Consider the following 21,611-nt stretch of genomic DNA (forward strand, 5'->3'; position numbering starts at 1 on the left):
GTTACAAAATCGAAACCTACGGACAACCAATCACAAACAGCCAACTGGTTTTTAAGATATACACGGTCAGTAATTTCCTTACTGTGCGTCTGCGTTTCCTCTGAAGGAGTCTCCCTGAGCTCCTGTCGTTACGCTCCTGGTCACTTCTGATTTGGGGTTGCCTGATTCGAATAGATTTTTGCTCACATAAGCTCTTAAACATTTTAATATGCCTCGGTTTATCTTTTAAGAAGGGACAGGTATGTGAAGCGATGAAGGAGGGAAGAAAAAATGAAGGAGGGTGGAAAGGATATTTATAAAAAGGCAATGATAATTTTAAAGGTGTTTGATGGTCACAGATAAATAACTGGAGGCAAGAAATAGCACAGGATCCTCCAAGGAAGCAAAGGAAAATTTAGGCCAGGTATTAAGGGTGGTTTTTGAACAAGAAAGCATATTGGGCTAAAATATAATTTCCCGAGGGTAGTTGGCAACTTTATCACGTAAAATATTGAAAATTAAATGTGACTTGGAAAAGCATCTGATGTGTGAAGGGAAAGACACGCGGATAATGACTGAATAATATTTTTTAATCAATTAAATCCCTTGAATGTACAGTTGCCCTTATCTGTGAAAAATAAAACAAATTTGCCTATTAGAGATTAAGATTTGGATCAAGTTTGAAACCGTTCTTTCTTACCACTGTTATTTTCTTTTAAAATAGCAAGCTTTCTAGCAGGCCCATGAATGTGCAAATTAAGTACAATAAAAGTAACTTTCCTGGACCATTTCTCCTCTTTTCCTAGCACCCCCTCCAAGACACAAAGGGTCTGGGTGATAAACATCTGACTTCACAAATTCAAATAAGCATCTAAACAAACAGAATAATTCAAAGCTGGCCTCAAGACCCCCTCTGACTCAGTTGTTGAAGTAATTAAAGAAAGATGAACTTCACTACCGATTAACCTCTTAAACACTAATTAAAGATAATGAGGGTTCAAGGTGCTTGGCACAGCCTGACCTCTATGTTCTCCCAGCGTTCACAAAACGGAAAGGGCTAAAGCGGATGCAGGTGCCTGCTTCGTGCTGTCTCCCTGGGAATATGCACGCATGGCCCAATCGGTGGGAAGACAATAACCTCTCTTGATAAGAATTACATAGAGGAAATTTTGCCTAGGGTATTTGTTTAGAGCACTTCAGACCGTGAGTCACTCAAAGTTCAGCCCAGCTCAGGGAGGGAGCCAGAGGACTTCAAGAAATGGTTTTTCAAACTACAGCACTTTAGTCACGTTTTTGAGCTGCTTAAAGCCTGTTCTGGAACAAGGTGCGTGTGACTAAGACGTAATAAAGGGGGGAATGGACTCGTGGTCCTGAGTCCTCTGAGTCTCGCACGGCCACCACCACCATTTGGAAGCATTTCCCTCCCATCCTTCACCCACTTTGTCCCAAGGGGAGGGATGCAATATTATAATAGCAATGGAGTCAGACGGACTCAGAGAAAGCCCTAGAAACAAGTGATTTGTGTGCACGTGGGCTTCCCTCCTTTTTCCGATGAATGTGTTCTAAGTAGGATGTGGCACGAAGCCTAGACATTCCTACATGTCACAACTACAGTGACCATAGATTGGAGGCTGAGCGGAAGGAGTCAAAAATGTGTGGCTGCCACTCTCATCACGTTCGTGCCAGGCCTTCCCCTGGCCCCGCATGCAGGTGTGGGAGCCCAGTGTCTTCCTTTCAGAGCAGAGAAGGCATCTGAGTGTGTGACGCGGCAGGACAGGTGGTGAGTGCTGCCAGCCGAGGCGGAAGCCCGCGCTTAGCCAGCCGGGCCTGGACATGCAGGTGTTTGAGCTGAAGCTGCCTCTGTCACTAACCTGTGACAGGTCTCCATTAACTAACCAGCTGAGTTGCTTTGGAGTTGGGGCTAAAACTTCATTTTCCATCCAGAATCCTAGATGGCTACTTTACAACTGTGTTTCCTATGGCCATGTAGCTTGGCTGAATATCTGAAAATGTCTCTTGAAAAAAATGCATCCTTCAAACATTAACCCATACTCTTCAGCAGGTGACTGTAAACAGTGGGTTTTCACATCAGCGACGTGAAGAGAGTAAGTGTGCGGTCATTTTTCAACTGAGACCACACCTGAGACCGCACCTGCGGAGAAATTCAATGTGGAACACGCAGGAAGCACACCACAGATGCCTTCTTCATTTTCATGTTGATTGTTGAGAGTTAAGGTAAACAGAAAGGGAAAGTTAACATTCTGGTGCTGTTTAAAGACTGATCAGATGGAGATTGAGACCTGGGTCTTCTGCGGCCGCCCGCGTTGCACGGGGCCACGAAATGTGACGCCCAACTTCACTTGGCTCATGGCCATGGCGGTTTGGGCCATACGTCAAATCCTCCCTGGGCCTCGTTTTTAAAGAAGTGTCGTCCAGGCGGAGATGGGAAGTGAGGCAATGCCACAGTGACCCCGCCAGGGTCTTCTTTCCTTACTTTTAAAGCAGGGCTTACTGAAAACTGACAAGCATGTGGATAGATAACACGAAGGGGGTCTTCAGAGGTCAGGCCCTTGCTGTCTCCCAGGCGTCCCGTTGTTAAACCTGTCTGGTGCTTCTAGCAAACCATTTATTTAAAAATTTCAGGGCAGCCGATGGTTAGGGCGCTCAGTTGGTTAGAGCGCGAGCTCTCAACAAGGTTGCCTGTTCAATTCCCGCATGGGATGGTGGGCTGCGCGCTCTGCCACTAAAGATTGAAAACAGTGACTGGACTTGGAGCTGAGCTGCGCCCTCCACAACTAGATTGAAGGACAACGACTTGGAGCTGATGGGCCCCGGAGAAACACACTGTTTTCCAATATTCTCCAATAAAAAAAGATTAAAAAATAATAATAAATAAAATTTCAAAATAAGACAATTGATTGTTTATTTCATTGCTTGCTTATGTTTCCCAGTTTGAAGAAGAGCTCTCATCGAAAAGACTGGCCTGGACCCCACGATGTAAGGCTGTCCTGACAGGTCTGGCTAGATTACTTGACTAGCAGCCTGTGGAAAGATTCATTGCAACTGATGTGGGGATAGCATTGTGAAAGACATGGTAAGAAATGAAAATGTAAGGGGCACAGGAGAGAGAAGACACATTTCCCTTTCCTTTCCCAATGGGAAAAAATCTTTGCATTATGAATTTTTTATAGAATGAATTGAATGTTTGATATTAATCACTCATATATTGGTACTTGGCCTCTCTCTGGGTCATCCATAAAAAATATGAAATAACAGCTTAAAGCCACAACATATCCCCAGGGTTTGACCACTGCACTTCCTGAATGGATAACCAGTATACACGTAGGAGATGCTGAAATCTAAGAGTAAGATGCATTCTTGCTCTGGGAAGCAACATTGTTTTTCTAAGGTAAAGAATGACAGTCTTCAGGGGGGTTGGTACACCCCTTCAAAATCGAATGCGAAACTGACCCGTAGGGAGAGGTTTCATCAGATTACCAGAGGCCGGAAGTAGACATTTCTTGCCTCCCCTGCTAATGAGCTCTCAGAGTGACACCCTCACCTTCCCACAGAGACGGATTCTGGTAAGCCAGGCCTCACCCAGTGTACCACGGCTTCTCCCTGACTGTAGGGATTGGCTCAGGATGGTCCCATCAAGGAAAACAGGAACTTGTTAACTGCTTCTCAGGGGCAAACTCTCCCTCTCCCGTTGGTTGCAAACAAAGTCGCACATGGGGTGACCACCCTGTGATCACGACAGGGGTGGGGATGGGTCAGGATGAGTATAAAGCATTGGGACAAAGTGAAAAGATGGAAAGAAACTGGGTCCTTGATGACATTCCCGGCTAGGGACCCACGGCCATGACTCATCCTGAAGGGCAGTTTGACCTGGGGCCTCCGTTGTCTGCAACTAAAACCATCCTATCCTGATACAAGAGTTCTTTTTCCAAAAGAATTGAGAACCACTGGCCCAAGGCAGACTTTAAGGAACCAAGAGTGTGTGCTCAGGAGAGAGAGCAGGAGAGAGAACGAAAAGGATACGGAGTGGAAGAGAAGTAGAACATAGCCTTTGTTCTTGGCCGTGTGATCGTGAGGTACTCCTGGTGGTTATTATTTTCACGTACACTTTTTGGATGTCATTCATAATGGTAATTTAGGTTTTTATTATTGTTTTCATTCTTGTAACCAGCATACATTATTTATAAATATACTAAAGGAACCGCTTACCCACTAGGTCTTGTATGAGAAACTGCACCCCACGTTAGTAGCACCATGAACTCCCCAGGGGTGGGGGTAGTTTATGGTCAGCTCAAGGGGGCATCATTTTGAATTTGTGCATTTGGCTGCTTAGTGCTTCTCTGCCAGGCAGTGATAGCCTACCATTTTCTTTCCTCCTCAAAAAGGGTGTGAGACCACTATAACAAAATCTTTCTATACTGTTAAATTCTTCTAGAGTGGAGGTGAGGGGTGCCTTTTGAACATTCTCGAATGAAATATGCACGTCCCAATGCAACTCTGCCTGGGACAGGTCTCCCAAGGACATGTAAACTTTGTTTTTGCCTGGACAAACTACAGAGACTTTGGTGAAGAAAGGCCAGGTGGCTTTTAAAAGATATTCTCTACTTACAAGGCCTCATTCTGTAGCTATTTCTCGTAAGTGAGGCTTTCGATGCGTCCCTGTGGCTGCATCGTGACAGGTCACAGAACTTGGCCCTTACCTCGTTATCCAACCTAACTTCTCGCCACCATGCCGGACTCTCAGACCATCACACTGCCCCTTTCATTGTGCCCGGAAAACTCTTTACCTCTGCAGAATCGTCCCCTGCAGCCCAATCCTCTTCCCCCGGTTGACTCCCTTGTAACACATTCTAATTTGCACTGGGCTCTCCTAGCAGTCTCCCCATCACAGTATTAAAACATTTCACACTGGATTCCCGCACTCTGTCTTCTCATCTGCCATCATTACTTTACTCTCTCTCTCTCATATATATATATAATTAATTAAGTAATTAATTTTTATCTGCCAACACGATCTTTGGCAAAATGCAAAGGCTTAATACATGACCTTGCCTAGATGAGCACCACCGTAAAGCACCACAAAGGACGACAACACTGGCATCTCAGCAAATGTGTACAAGCAACCATGTGTAGAAAAATCCTCAGAAGCCCTACTTTTTATCCGAGCTGACCCTGGAAGCTTCGGAGGAAAAGGCACCAAGGTTCCGTCAGAGAAATCTATTTTTATAACATGCTCTTCCACAACAGGATACTACCCACTCACTCACGATAATTCAAAAAAATCATGACACTACTTGCTCAGTGGGTGTTTTATGAGAAAGGGTTCTAAGTGTTTTGACAGAAATAGGTAACAGAAAAAAAACAAAAAAATCATTCAAAGTGCATTGCGTCCTGCCTGCACTGCTCACAGATGGGGGGGACAAAGTTTTGGGAGAACAGATTATAAACTTCGCTGTACATTCTATGATCAGGTGTTTCTTTTGTCGTTATTCCATTTCCTTTTGTTGTTCTTGTAAGTGGTAGAAGTAGATGAGAAATGCTACGCACGTACACGTGTGCGCACACACACACACACACACACACACACACACACACACCCCTCAGTTGTTAGCAATGTAAAAACATTTGCTGCTGACACTACCACGAACAGCAGCACGGAAAATCAAAATGGATAAACAGAAGGTGTATCTGAGCCTGTACAGCATTTCTAATGATGTCATAAGTTGGACATGTTCCAACAGAGCTATAAGAAAACAAAAGTCAGAGAACATGAAACCTATCCATGGTCTAAGCTGCTGTGTTAATCAAAGAAAATTAATGCAAGAAATACGGCAGTGACACAACTGTGACGTGAAGTTGGTGGAATGATGTGGTCACGTCCTTTGAGAGTATTACATAAAAGAGAAGAGGAAGAAAAAGTCGACGATAAGAAGTAATAAGAACCTAGGATCAAAAGTACATAAATAAGAATGTCTCCTGGGCCTAATCGAAGACTTTTCTGAAAGTCCTCAAAAAATTCTTTTTCTGGGGGCCGGCCCAGTGGCTCAGGTGGTTGGAGCTCCGTGCTCCTAACTCCGAAGGCTGCGGGTTCGATTCCCACATGGGCCAGTGGGCTCTCAACCACAAAGTTGTCAGTTCAACTCCTCAAGTCCCGCAAGGGATGGTGGGCTCCGCCCCCTGCAACTAAGATTGAACACGGCACCTTGAGCTGAGCTGACGCTGAGCTCCCAGAGGGCTCAGTTGGTTGGAGAGCATCCTCTCAACCATAAGGTTGCCGGTTCAACTCTCACAAGGGATGGTGTGCTGCGCCCCGTGCAACTAAGACTGAAAGGACAACAACTTGAAGCTGAATGGCACCCTCCACAACTAAGATTGAAAGGACAACTTGACTTAGAAAAAAAAAGTCCTGGAAGTACACACTGTTCCCCAATAAAGTCCTGTTCCCCTTCCTCAATAATAATCAAAAAAAGATAAATAAATAAAAGAATAAAACTACAAATCCTTTAAAAAATTCTTTTTCTGGGATCACAAGGTATACTTTGTAGACATTCTTTACACAAGAGAACAGATACATATCAATTGTTTTCGAGGATAAAAGTCTATTTTCATGTCCTAATACTGAAGACACTACAGTCAAAAATGTTGAGGAACAGCAGAAATGTGGTCGTCAGCCAGCTGAATCTGGAAGGCATAATTTATGGAGGCAAGAAGCAGAGGCCACAATGCAGCCGAAACGTGTGGCTGCTGCATTTCTCTGGGCTATCCAACAAAAAGCTCACTTGGATTTTACATTGAGAAGGCACTGTCTCAAAATACAGAACATTTATAGATGTCTGGTCAAAGATTGCAACCGATTTACCCAGCAACATGGCAGCAGCAAGGCTTGCACACAACCTGGCCTGACGCCTCTCTGCATTTGAGGGCTGTCGTCTTTCATCTCCTACAGCGTGTGAAAGTCGTGGCACGCACTGGGAACGTGCAGAGGACTTTGTTCCCTGCCTGTGTCTGCCTGGACAGTTCTTCACTTTTCAACAGATTTGTGAGGATGGCGAAAAGATGACAGCCTGGACAACGAGCCAATGAGCCCAAAGCCCACATGACCAAAGTGCTTTCAGCAAGTTCCTGTCCTCCCTTCTTTTTCAAAAATCAAATGCTTTCTGAATAGGTAGGACGTAGCCAGGGGGGCAAAAGCTCTGGGTGGGTGATATACCAATGCTTTAATAAACAAAACAGTTATCATTCTAGAAATACGCTGAATAGCTAAAATTTCTTCCATCCAAAATCTTGATTATTTCTGATGAACCGGCAAAAAAGAAATATCTGGTAGTATTTAAAATTTTTTATTCTATTAGTGATGAAAAGTTATATTTATCAGTAAATTCAATGAGTGTGTATAAAACTCTTACTTAGATGATACATTTTAATTTAAATACCAAAATTATTCAATTTATAGTCCTCATTTAGATATAAACATAATATTAAAATGATTGTGTCATTTACTCTCTCTAAGTTATATATTCTTACCAAAGACTTCAAAGTTTTTGAAGAATATATGCCTCTTGACTTTGTGATTAAATTGAAATACAAGGATAATATATGCTTTTAAGGTTACTGCACTGTTTACTATTTTTTTCAAACACTATTTTTTTTTTTGTTTGTTTGTTTTTAAGGAGGGTGCAGCTCACAGTGGTCCATGCAGGGATCGAACCAGCAACCTTAATGTTATCAGCACCGTGCTCCAACCAACTGAGCTAACCGGCCACCCCCAAACAAACACTAGTTTTTAATCACATTCTATACACATTAAAAATTTTAAAATATTTAACTAAAATAAGAACATAGAAATATTTCATATAACTCATATCAGATCTTAATATATTAAAAATCACAAGTGATTTCAAGTGAACTTGCTTCTGTAAAGATTTCAGATTAAAGGTTCTTATATTTGATTTTATGAATTGATCACTTATTAGAAAGTCTGCGATCACATATTGCTGTTTTTTTAAAAAAACATTCTTATGTGTCCATTCACGTAAAATAAAAGTGACAATTACCCTATTCTGCTCCAAATGGATTGTTTGACCCATGTTCCTGGCTGCATGAGTTAAATGTGTAACAAGAGAACAGTCAATGTATCATATAATGCTGTTTTAGAGAGTTTTAGTGCTTACATAAACTATTGGTTGCTTCTTTACATGACGTGTACATTTACGAGTATGATAAGAAATTTAAGGAAATTTATATTATTTAGATTTAGATATTATTTAATAATTTTAAAATCATGATATAATTATTTAATATTTACCTATTATTAATATTACTTATATTATTTTACATATGTTTAAGGAAAGACATTATTATATGAAATAAATTGAGAACAAAAAAGAAAAGTTTTCTAAGACGACACGGTGAACTGTGACACATTGGTGCGTGCTTACTATATAACCCAAAAGAAAATTTAAAAAAAAAGGGATACAGAATGATACAAGGCATCTGTCCCCCGAAACACTTACTTCAAACTGTTGTCATTTTGAAAATCATCTCACTGTTACTACTAACGAACTTTAAAACAAATAAATGTGTTAATTTGAACTTTTATAACAAACTCATACTAATAACTATTATACTTTGTGTTATATGTTGGGATTTTACTTAACTTTTTGAGAATGGGAGTTTATGGCTTTAAAATTGACATGTAATCACATCTAGAAAACGGGGTCATGCTTTTCCCTTGCTTAAAATTCTTCCATGGCTCCTGGTGGCTGAAATCCAGAGCCCATCTCTTCCTACAGGTCTCCCAGTGATCAGGCCCCCCCACTGCCTCTCACATGACTTTACCCTGTAGGCACCGGCCAGACCCAGTGTGTTCCCCACTCGGGCCTTCCCATCAGCCCTTGCTGCCACCTGCAGTGCTCCTTCCCCAGATACTCAGTGAGTGGGCTCTGTGTTTTATTTACGACTCAGTGTATGTGTCATCTGGAGAGGCTTCCTTGAGCACTAAACACACTGTCATCCATTCGCCATCACAAACCTCTGTTTCATTTTCCTTCTAACCGTTGTCACTGACTCTCTTGTTTATTCACTTGTTTGTTCTTTGTCTGTTACTCCCACTAGAATGTGAACTCCAATGAAGTGGGAACCTGTCTCTCTCGTCCTATGCCATACCTGGGCCTGGCACGTCCTCAGTTTTCAATACGTGTATGTTGCAATGTCTTGTCCCTCATGAAGCCAATCACTGATTCTATCTGATATTGAGCCAACACATTTACTCATCAGCAAGTGTGAATTCCCAGTTATCACCACCTAGGTGCCTTAAGCCAGTCCTAATTGCTGGAGAAAGAGATAAAACACTGAATAACCGTATTATCACTGTCTTTTTAGAAAGGGCACACATAACCTGGATTCAGTACAAAAACAAGGCTCTATGATAAGCATTGCTGTGTCCTGTGTACAGGCCTAAAGAAGGTTGTACTCTGTGGTTCACTATCATTAGACACACCCATTTTTTTCTGCTTCTATTAATAGCAAAATCTCTCCAAAAGTCTAGTAAGTCTATTGCCAACTGTTGTGATTCCCACTACAATGACTATCTCCTAGCTATAATTTTTACATATCTCCACATTCTTCTCAAACACAAGGTCAGAGATATCATATTCATCTGTGACCATATGGGCCTTAACTGGCTCTCCTTGTGTCAGCCACAGACATGGGGACCACTGCCCTTTGCAACAATCACCATGCCCGAGACTGAGGTGGACATGTTCAGAGCAGTGTCGGTTTAAAAACAGCCATCAAATATAAACACGAAACAACCAGCACGGCCTCTTTGAGTCCTTTTTCCTCTGGAGAGTCCAATGCATTCAGGGGAGTCACTGATCCCCTTAAAAGCACCATAACTTCGCACGTGTGCTTTCAGGGTACCCGGATGTCTCCACTTCTCTCCTCAGCCTCCCTAAGGACTTAGGAATGGTGCACAGGGAAACCAGCAGGAGAATCTAGTTATTTCTGGATTGCCTAAATAGTAACTCAGTTTCAGAGCGGGTGTTCTTGGTCACCCGTTTTCAGCCAGCTGGATTGGTTTATTCTCAGTGACCCATCACAGTTGGTGGTAGGGAAGAAAGGGGAGTCAAGCTGAAAAGCAAACAACTCACTGATAATGAAGTAGAAAAGTGATTAGGCAAGATCTTCTCAGAATCTCATGAAGAACTAATCCCTGCTTGAAAGGTAAAAATATCAGTATTCAAATGATAGAACCTATACAAAGAAAAACATTTAAAAAAAATCTAACTTCTATTGTCGCTCAAATGGGTTAAACAAAACCAACTTTCAAAAATAAGGACTAAATACTATTACTTTCAAAGGGACGCAATGAGACATCAGTACTCGTTAGTCATGGGCATTAACTTCATGAGTAAAAATGATCTTTAAAAAGGGGTCTTGTTCGCAAACAGAGAAAGTTGACATTAACTTAAGCCATAATCCAAAAAATGAATTTCTTCAAGTCATCCTCCCTACCTCACAAGGAAATGACTCTTTCTTCCCATCTTCTCTCCACGCGTTTCACAAAGACACTGAACATCTTTTATTACAGCGGTGAGCAGTGGCTAAGCTCTGAGTAGGTCTCATACATCTAAAGCACTGCTGAAAGGTGCGAAGACACTCTTTTCCTGTTTCACAACAGATGACAAATGGTATTTATAGAAGTTTAAATCATCAGGCACAAGTCCATAAAAACAACAATAAGAAAAGAGCTTTTGGGATTTAGTACCCATAAAATAAGAGAGAATCAATTATTTTTAGTTGACACAGGCAGCTTAGGCATTAATTAAATGCTAATCAGGCATTTTACTTCCTTAAGAGTTTATTTTCCTCATGTTCTCCTTCCTGTGCCCAGGATGCAGTCACCAGAGACCCTTGTGTGTAAACCAGTCAGTCTTCCCCATAATCTCTTGGATCATGTATTCCCTTTGTCCATCAATGCATTTCCTCACCTGTTCTCAGTATGTGTCGGCCAGGCTACAGGTTTACCTTGGAAGTGTTGTTGACTCCCCAATTGTTTTCCTAAGAACTCTCCCTGTTGTCTAAATGAAAATATTTGCTGGCGTTAGGCCTTGCCCAAGGTTCTTCCCTACGCAAGATTAAACACACTAGATTGATTTCTTTTCTAGACCACATCAGTCTCCATGAAGGTGATTCTGGCTGGAAATCATCTTTCTCAATCAGGTTTCTCTTTTCTGAACCACATCGAGGCAGTTACCAGCGTTCACAAAGCCCTTTTCCTTGATTTGCTCTGAAGTTGTCAGCTTGTTTGGCTTCTGTATTCCTTTAGGGGAGGGTCTGGTTTCTGTTGCTCCATGCTCTTTCTACATATAGGGATCCAAAAGGCCACAGCATTCAACTATTCCTTTCTGGCTTCCTTGTAGTGCTGCACATGACATTGTCAAATTGGCAGACTGTGACCCTTTCCTGTGGCCTCTGACGGGACTCCCACTGCCAGGCTCCCAGGCGGGCATCCCTCCTCGTCTCTCTGGGGCTCCACTGCTTTCCAGGCACTCTAATAAAGATGAAATTGAAAACGGAAGCATTCGGGTGGCTCTTATTAGCTTGGCTTCCTGGAAAGAGGCCCGGAGTTAGAAGACGTGGGTCCAGCCTCTGTCTTCAGTTGGGTGACGCTGGGAGGGAAGCTCTAGCTCTCTGAGACCGCGTTCCCTCTTCTACGCAGGGGACACTCTCATTCACAGCACATGGTGATAATCGTTATGAGAAAAATCAAATGGGGCATAATTTCTGCTGAGCCCGTGGCATTCAAAACAAGGAGGATGGTGGCGGGGGAACTTCTCAAAATTGAGACTGGAAAACACAGCCACCAAATGTTACACATGGATCTTGCCTAGATCCTCATACAAGCCTAATGAGACTTGAAAAAGACAAGGTTGAAACAATCCAAAAAATCAGTTTATAAACTGGGTATTACTTGATACCAAGAAATTATTGTTAGTATTTCAGATGTGATAATAGGCATTAGAGTTATAGTATTTACATGTAATAACATAGACAAGTATACTATATTAGTTATAATACATGTTCTAATGCATCATGTGATATTTAGAGCAACATTCTGAAGTATGTATCGTGTTTCCCCAAAAATAAGACCTAGCTGGACAATCAGCTCTAATGTGTCTTTTGGAGCAAAAATTAATATAAGACCCAGTCTTATTTTACTATAATATAAGACCTGCTATAATATAATATAATATAGTATAATATAATATAATATAATATAATATAATATAATATAATATAATATAATAATAATATAATGTAATACCAGGTCTTATATTAATTTTTGCTCAAAAAGACGCATTAGAGCTGATTGTCTGGCTAGGTTTTATTTTCACAGTAAGGGTAAAATGTTGTGATGTCTAAGATTTGCTTTATATGCTTCAGCAAAGGAAAAATGGGGACAAAAACAGGCTACACGCGGCAATTGTGGCAAAATCTTGATAAGTTGAATCTGGGCAGTGAGTATACAAAATTCGCTGCAGTGGTCTCTCTACTACTGTGTATGTTGAATATTTGAATAATTAAAAACACTTTTAGAATGAATGAATTAAAGGAAGCCTAGGCCGACATGACCACAGTGGGGAGAAAGTCAGACATAATGGAGGTCCCTGCAGGACAAGGGTCTGTCTCCTTTGTCCCCAAGGACCCAGACAGAGCTGGGCCCTGCACTGACACAGCTGTATGAGACCAGTCCATAGAGAAGGGCCGAGGGGGTCATCAGTCACAGAAGAGAATGGCTTCCCTGGGGAAGCTTGGGAGGGTGGGGGAGACAGGAGGCTGAGTCACACATGTGAAAAGCGGGAGAGGAGGCTGAGATCATTCTGTGGCCCTGGTCTGTGCTTAGGGAGCGGGAAACCGTCAAAGGTTTTAGACTAGTGGCGTGGCCTGGGCAGTGCTTAGGAAACAAAGTGTTTAGCTGTGTGAAGGGTGGAGGGAAGAGGGGACGGTGCCCTGGCAGGCAGACAGTTAGGCTTTGCTGGCCAAGTGGAAAGTGGCCCGTTTATAAGAAGGTGCATGAGACCCAGCGCCCCTGAAGAAGAAAGATGCAAAGATGAAGAGGAAATAAGATGAGGCCCAGAGGAAGTCTGAGGCGCTGAACATCTTGTCGCTACGAGAGCAGAGGACGTGAAGAAAGGGCTGGCTCTGAGGGAAGAAGGTGAGCTCCAGCGTGGAAGTGCTTCCGTGTCAGATGGATATCCGGATATCAGGGAGAGTCTGGAGTTGGGGAAGCGGCCTGGCTGGTACACCCTCTTCTTTGCAAACAGGGTGACTTGGGAAACTGCCAGGATTTTGAACTCTGCCCCCAACGCCCCCAATCCCAAGCTCACTGTAGTTTGCCCACACTGCTCTGATGTGCCTGGGGTTCAGCTGGTTCTCTGCCCTGTCCCCCAGCCTGGGGCATACCCTGAAGACATAAACCAGAGAATCTGCTGTACTCACACTCTCTCTGAGTGCTCTGGGAAAACCCACATGTATTAAAATGGCCAGCGACATTTCATTATTATTCAGCTTCTAAGTTAGGGTGTTAACACTTTCTGAACACATACATATGCTACAGATTTAATATGTACTATTTCATTTAAACCTCAAATCAAAGGTATGATGAGAAAACTGGAATTCAGAGAAGTTAATAACCCAGCCAAGGTCACACAGCTAAGTCAGTGGCAGGGCTTGGAGCCCAACTCAGGTCTGTCTGTCTGTATAGCCTGTGCTTTTTCCTCGACTTTGTGACACAGCCATGGAAAAAATGCAGCTGCAAGGGAAATAAATCTTAACCAGGTGTTGGAAGCAGACATTTGCCACCTGGCCCGGAGAGGTTGCGCTAAAATGATGGCATAATTTCCTATCCTTTTAGCTAATAAGAAAACTAATAGATATTTTAAGGGGAAAAAAAAGTGCATGAGAAGGGGTGAGAGGGAAACAAAGGGAAGACAGAAACGTGCACTGCCAACACCAGTACTTTGAGAAAAAAATGAAAGAAAGTCTATGTCGCAGAAACAATACCCAATAAAGCTGGTGTCCCTCCTAGCTGGGGTTTCCTTATGTTTATCTTCAACAGTTGTACCAATTTTGACTTGGAGGTGTCACAATACCAAGTAGCTCTTTAAACATCATTTTAAAGAGCAAGGGTTTCTGCTTAATGATCAAAGCATAACGGATATTTTTAAGGTGAGTATCCACTCAAAATGTGCTGGGGAGGTTTTGTTTTTTAATGGAATTGGTTTTAGGAAGAGCCCTAGGCGAGTGCTGCCTGGAGCAGGGGATAATCTCTCATTTGTTTGAAGATCAGGCTCAGTCTAGTGTTGGGGCCCCCAGGTCACCAGCTTGGACCAGTGCCCTGCCTGGGTGGGTACAGGGAGCCTTGAAATGGAAGCAGGGGTGAGCACAGGCGCCCAGACAGAAGAGTGAATCAAATTTCCCTCCTGAATTTCCCAAAGGCAGACGGGATGTCTAGATTACGCTGTATGTGCTGCCACAGCCCTGGGGTCACGGAGCCCCTGCATCAGTGTTCAGGGAGAACATAAAACCAAAGGGGAGGGACGTTCACTGATGGCTCACCATAAGGTGACAACCTTGACCAAAGGCACAGAGAAAGCTATACTCAGGCAGCAAAGCACTTAAGCGAAAGAGAATCCTACTACCTTGTTGGCAGAAGGCAGGGGCAGCAACCAGAATCCTTGACCTTGAAACAGGAGAAAATCAGCTCAGGATCCACCCTCTACCCCCTCCCATCCACTGTGATGAACAGAATGAAGGTCTAGAACAAAACAAGGGTCTCCTTGTTGTTTATTCAGACTAAGTGTAAGTGGAAAACTAGATGTTCTGGTCAAATGTATTCACCTTTCTTCTTGTTGCCAAAATACCTAAAACACAGAACACCCCCTAACCCACACCAAGGAAGAAAAGCAATCCAAGGGGGAAGAAAGTTAGTTTGTCCTCTTACATGACATTGCAGGCACTTGTTTAAATTATATTTGTAAAGGTAAATGGCCACTAATAGATTTTCTTTCACCAGAAAACGAAAAAAGAATTCCATGAGTTACACTTTAGGAATAAAGAGAGAAAAGAAAATATTACCTAAACATTGAAAAAAGGAATTCTTCCATTTAGTTCCTCCTTTTTAGACAAGTGCAAAGTAAGGTTATATATGATAGACTCTATTCTATACAGAGAGTAGTGGGACGATCTCTTGGTAAAGATTTCTGGGGAAGATGGTTTGGGGAAAGGTATTCTGAACAATCCAAATACGAACACGTGTCTGGTGTTTGTAAGGTACACAAAAACGAGTCAAGAAAAATGTTCCACCAAGAAAAGATAAGCTAACATCAAGGAAAACACATTTCATTACCTTCTGCATTTTCTCACTTCACTATACTTTCTAGATCTCTGACTCCCTGATCTGGCCCTTATTCACTGTCAGCTTGTTTTATCTAAGTCATGGGAACAGGCTTATTTATGCGTAAATTACCCAGGTTAATTTTGGAAGACAAGATTTACCAAAGCAACCGGGAGGAAGCATGTTAATACATTTTTAATGCTTACCAAAATAGTGTAACAGTTTGGGGCTTAGACAAGATCAATAAAATGTTCAAGTATTTTATTGAATAAATAAAAGGCACATGGAATGCTTAGAATCCCTAGCTACCATTTCAAACCGTAATTGTAAATTTGGCACAAAAGGGTTTTGAAAAAATTTGTGTTCGATTTCTCATGAGGACATTCCTGAGAAAAAGTGCTAGACTATTTCCCAGTGACTTGGACCTGGGTTTTCTGGCTTGGTAGCATGTCCTGAAGGATTTCTGAATTGAGTTGAGCAACACTGGGATGGTTAGGGAGGCTGAGGACACGTGGGAGGGAGAGGTTGCTGGCACCAGAAGGCAGGGTTGGCTGTGGGCTGTTGGTAGGACCAGCTCCAAAACTGCCATCTTTGCCCAGGTGGGGCGATGCTAACACCCAAAATGTCTCTTCATCTGTGAGTCTTGGTTAGCTCTACTCCTAAGCCATGAGACAAGGGGCCCTCTCACGGGAGCCAGGTCACCACCCAAGTATCCCTTAGCATCTCTCTGTGGCCACTTTCAACATGAACTAACACACCGGGCACCCGCAGGTCTGCACAGATAAGGTGGGTTTCCCGTTCCTTGCTTCACCGCCATCTCACTGGACTTTTGCATTTCCAGTCAGTCAGTTAACATACTATGTTTCCCCCAAAATAAAACCTAGCTGGACCATCAGCTGTAATGCGCCTTTTGGAGCAAAAATTAATATAATGCCTGGTCTTATTTTAACATAAGACGAGGTCTAACATAATATAATTTAATACTGGGTCTTATATTAATTTTTCTTCCAAAAGATGCATTAGAGCTGATGATCTGGCTAGGTCTTATTTTCGGGGAAACAGTATATTCATGAAGCTTCTACCATGTGTCAGACTAACAGATAGAGAGAGATGCTGAAGTAAACGGAAACATGAGATGGAGGTGGGGAAGGAATGGAGAGTGTGGGAAGAGACCAAAATACTCAGGGTCTCTCAAAGAGGGAGTCTATAAAATCTTTAGAAGGAAGAGCAGAGCTGAAGAAATCTCGACCCCTCTCCTCCAACCTGAGGCTTACCTTCCCCCACTCCCACCAGCACCAGAGGCGCATAGGACTCCAGCAGGTGTGAAAGAAGCAAACAAAGGTGATAAGGAAACAATTGTGAGGCAGCTCTGGGGAGGCCAAACAGGACAAAATCCGCTCTTGCAGAGAATAGCACTTCTCCATTATCTAGTTTGCAGATGGACCACCCAGAAAATCTGGTAGCAATTAGGAGGGGGAAAACAAATTGGGGGGGAGTGCTGAGGACGATGGGAGGCATGGAGTCAAAACCATCCTCTGCTAGGAACTCAAAAGTGAGGCAAGACCCTGGGACCAGGGGAAAATGAAACCGGGTATGATAACCAAGTGGGTTACACTCACATTCACACCCACAATCACATGAGCTACAGAGTTGTGAAAGGTACAAAGTGACCAGAAAACAGATGTTACAACCTAGAAGGCAGGCAACCACATTTACACTCTAATTTAATCTTCTGATATCCATTTGAACCTTTAAAAGTGAATTCTGAACAGGATAAAGGAATTTTACAAATTACAATTTTTTTTATCAACAAGCAAAGATGGGCTCACATACTTTGATAAACCTACTTTCATTATGGAAAATATATATATATATATGTGTGTGTGTGTATATATATGTGTGTGTGTGTATATATATATGTATACACACACACATATATATATAAGGATGGGCTCACACTCTCTTTCAAGGCTGACAGCCCATGACACACTTCAGTATCATGACTCTCCTGCCAACCTGAAGACTAGCAGTGGACATTTTGAGTTCCTACCAGGGGTTAGGAGACATGCTGTGTTGTTCATATTGTTTCATAAATCCTAACCCCTCTCCCCTCCAAATATTAGTCTTCTTCTATAAGCGATGAAGAGACCATCTATTATATGAAATATCTTGCTCAAGGTCACGTGGCTAATCAGTGGCTGAGCCAGAATTCAAATACAGATCTCTGTGAAATGCACGGGACCCTCCAAGCCCACGTGGGGTCTGCTCCCTGCACACAATCTGCCTTGCCCCTTTGCAGAGGCTGTCCCTCTGCCAGAAATACATTCTCATCATTTCTGTCTCATCAAGTTCTTCACCTCCTCAAAGCCCTGTTTTCCATCCTATCTCCAACATGAAGCCTTTTTTGACCTCTTAAGCCCGATGGCCTCCTGGATTACTGCCTTTTCTGAATGCTCTCCGTGCTACTGATCTCATGTCCACGCCTGTTTTAAGAACCTCACAGGCTAGCATGAGACCCTGCCCACATCAGATGGAGCATGTTCTCGTGCGTTCTCATGCCACATGACATGAAATGTTTTCCTGTCCAATGTCTGCAAGGAGTTTTAGAATACTACTTTGAAATTCTCATTTTACTTCGAAATGACTTACGACCTCTCAGCAATCACTTGAGAATTCTTGAGACAGGAGAGGCTGTAAGTTGTTTTCAAATAATGACAGAACTTACTGTGCTTATTAAGCTCAACAGTAATTAACACTGATAAGCATCTTGTATGTAGAGTGTTAAACATTTACTCATTTCAATTTGCAGAGGCTTTCCCTGCTTTTCGGAGCTAGTGAATATGCTTCTTTTCAGGTCTCAGAGAAGTCTGTAGGTCCTTGAAAATCGAGAAGGCGCTCAGGACTGTGCCGAAAATATCAAAGGGGCCGAACAGCCCCGCTGCAGCCTGAACCATGCGCTGTCCTGTGTGATGGTTAGAGGCAGGTCTGCTGTAAGCCCAGTCCCTGCCTGGTAGTTGGGGTTGTAAACTTACTGATTGTTGTCTTGTGGATTGATACTTTTTCACAGCGACCAGCACAGGTGCCGCACAATGAATGCTATGGGCTCACTAATTAAAAAATGAGTCATAAATAAACACAAAATCACAACTTCAACTACATACTCTATAATTCTATTCCTAAAAGAGGGACAGTTATTGGAAATCATAGTGCTAATATTTCTCAAAATGTTTCGCTTCTCTTCCCTTTAAAAACAAATGGTTTGTCTTCACTGCTTTGAAAGATGGTACAAATACACAGACGCTAAACAAAACACATAATAGGAATCTCTGGAAGTAGTCAACTTCTAGATTTCTTTTTTGTTAGCAGTTGGCTACATGTTTCCTTTTAAGCATTTATAGGAGAGTGGTACTCAATTTTTGAGCTGTTGCATGTCTCTAATACAGCAATGCCTCTTTACCATGTTTCCCCCAAAATAAGACCTAGCCAGACAATCAGCTCTAATGCATCTTTTATAGCAAAAATTAATATAAGACCTGGTCTTAATTTACTATAAGATTGGGTATAATATAATATAATATAATATAATATAATATAATATAATACAAAACCGGGTCTTATATTAATTTTTGCTCCAAAAGATGCATTAAAGCTGATTGTCTGGCTAGGTCTTATTTTCAGGGAAACACAGTATTACACTGCTAATTGTTCTTGGGTCCAGGTGAATTTCCTTTGGTATTACTGGGGTTTTAACTAAATGCAATCCGATAACATTTTAACATATGTGATTACACAAAAATTACTCACATGCCCAACTGCTAGGTATAGGGAAGAAAGGGCTGATTGATCCTCCATGAGAACTAAGGAGGGGGAGCAGCCTCGTTTATCTCCAGGAACTAGCCAGTATATGATGACGCCATACTTTCTCAACACCAGCAGAAAATAAGAATTCATTAAAAGCAAAACAACCCTCCCCCAAAGTATACTTGACGTGAATTGTAACAAGAGTTATATGAATAACACGCATTATTCAGCATGCAAACCTTCCTGGAAGATACTCATCCTTTAGTGTACTAATTAGGCCTGATATCACAGGCCTACGAGCTATTATAGACTCTTTGGCAATACTGCTAGCACTGAACTTTTCCACCTTAAGATAATATTATTACTGTTTCTGTTTTCAGTATCCGGCTTGTCTTGCCCCTGTCCAGACCCAATAAAAGCCCCGTTTAGCCTGAGGGCAGGCCCGATGACCCAGAAAATCAGATTTCATGTTGCCACCCAGAAAGTGTGATTTAAATCTCACTATGACTACATTTAAACGAATAACCAAAATGCTTAAAACGGAGCGCCCCGTGCTCATATTGGAAACCCAGAAGAGAGAAAGAAACACCGAAGGAACAGTAGAGAAAAGGGCCGAGGAACCCGTGTTCTTCAAACGCTCGGACGAAGAGGCCTACCTCTTTCCATTACTATCCCGAAGCATGGCTTTTCCCAGCTCTCTGGACTTAGTTTCCAGCTCCTGCACCTCCTCCAGCAACGTTTTTTTGCAGGTGTGCTTGGCCCTGTGTCACAAGGAAAAGACAATAAGAACATGACACATGAACTTTACACAGCTGTAAAGATCGGTCGTTCCTCCTTTGGGCCACATCTGGATGCCCTTTGACTCACTGAGGCTGAGGCTTGGGGCTCATGGAGCATTCGAGGTCCTGCGCATGGCAAGGGCTCCGAGCACCTACATAACCTGGGAGTATCCCAAGCCCTGCAGAACATCAGAAGTCACCCTCCTAAACACCACTGCTTTTTGCTGAAAGCCTGGAGCTCTGTTAGAGGAGCCATTCAGACCAAAGACTGGGGTTCCTGGATACGCATGCATCCATTTCTAAAGCTTTTCACTGCAGGACCTAACAACCCAGAAGACACTCTTTAGTCCTCACTCTAGTGGACGTGTGCTGGTCCCTTGGCCTTGTCCCCTACTGTGATCAGAAAGTCTGGGCAAGCAGCTTCCTTTCTCTCTTGAGTGTGAAAAGAACCCCTAACACAGCAGGAAACAGATTTATAATGCTAGAGACCAGGCTCTTTGTGCCAAACCCTTGACCTGAAATTTGGGGTCAGCAAAAGTATACAGGCACAGCTTTTCCATCTCCTTCTTACACAGCCTCGCCAGGGGGGCCCACAAGGTGTCACAGGCGTCAAACAACCAATGAAGTGGCACAAGCAAGATGGCTTTGCCACCACAGCCCAGAACATGTCACTTGTCTGGAACTGTGGGAAGAGCTACCTGCAGCCTTTTTCGGATTAAACTAAGAGGAATACCTTACACTGTTCGACCAAGTGGCTGGTCTCAGGATCTTCCTAAGATTGAGACAACATAGAAAGCTACTGGTTGGAAACAATATAGGCGAAGAAGGCATTTAACAAGATGCAGGTTAGAAACAGGGGGAGGAGGGAAAACTGTAGAAAGAAACACATTCATAACTTAGCAATACACAGCAGGTTTGCATATTTCAAAAGCTTTTCATTAGTTTCAGTATAGATGAACATAAAAGATCCTGCTAAAAACCGGGACTCCAAGTCAGAATAAGAACAAAAACTGAGAGTATATCTGCATGGAAGTGAACACAGTGTCACGGGGACATTCTGAAAATGTGTGCTGTTTTAGTGGAATCACATCGTCCCACCCGCCCTCCACCTTCAAGGAAAGGACGTCTGTTAAGATAATGCCCAGTCATCCCCTAACACTCCGAGTTAATCTGTAATGGAGTATCAGTACTAACACACTGTATACGTGCCTGTCATTCCTTTTCCCCAAAGTAAACAAGAGGACTTAACCACACGGGGTTTTAACACATAATACCTTAATTACACCATGCAGTGTCCCAAGACTCAGTGGTGATAAAAATACTGCAGTTCAAAGCAGAGACCGTGGAATTTTAATTTAAACAATAAATGAGAGAAAACGTTTAACATTTTGCTGGGAAGAAGGCAGCCAAAAAGAACAGTAAAACTTACACTGTTCAATATAATTATGGAGCTATATCGACAACAAACCGAATGAATGGCAGCTCGCAGCTCACTTGGATTCACCCCAGATATGCAGGTCCCATGAGAACAGGTCTGGTGAGTCCTCAGGCATGAGCTCTCTCACCCTTTCAGGACTGTCCTGACTCCACCATCATCCTCTCTTTCTACTCTCCCTGCCCCCAACACAGAGCAA

General features: G+C 42.6%; 1 protein-coding gene across 1 annotated transcript in view; it reads right to left on the reverse strand.

Annotated features, from left to right (window-relative positions):
- The window catches only part of ATP8A2 (ATPase phospholipid transporting 8A2), a gene marked incomplete at its 5' end in the record, with an annotated part of 553,717 nt that overhangs the window by 23,979 nt on the left and 508,127 nt on the right, over positions 1-21,611 (reverse strand). Inside the window, one exon of the mRNA XM_081046135.1 lies at positions 19,855-19,959. Within this exon, the coding sequence (XP_080902261.1) occupies positions 19,855-19,959 (105 nt within the window). The remainder of the gene's footprint in view (positions 1-19,854; positions 19,960-21,611) is intronic.

This window comes from Rhinolophus hipposideros (genome assembly GCF_964194185.1).
Source record: "Rhinolophus hipposideros genome assembly, chromosome: 4".
NCBI lineage: Eukaryota > Metazoa > Chordata > Mammalia > Chiroptera > Rhinolophidae > Rhinolophus > Rhinolophus hipposideros.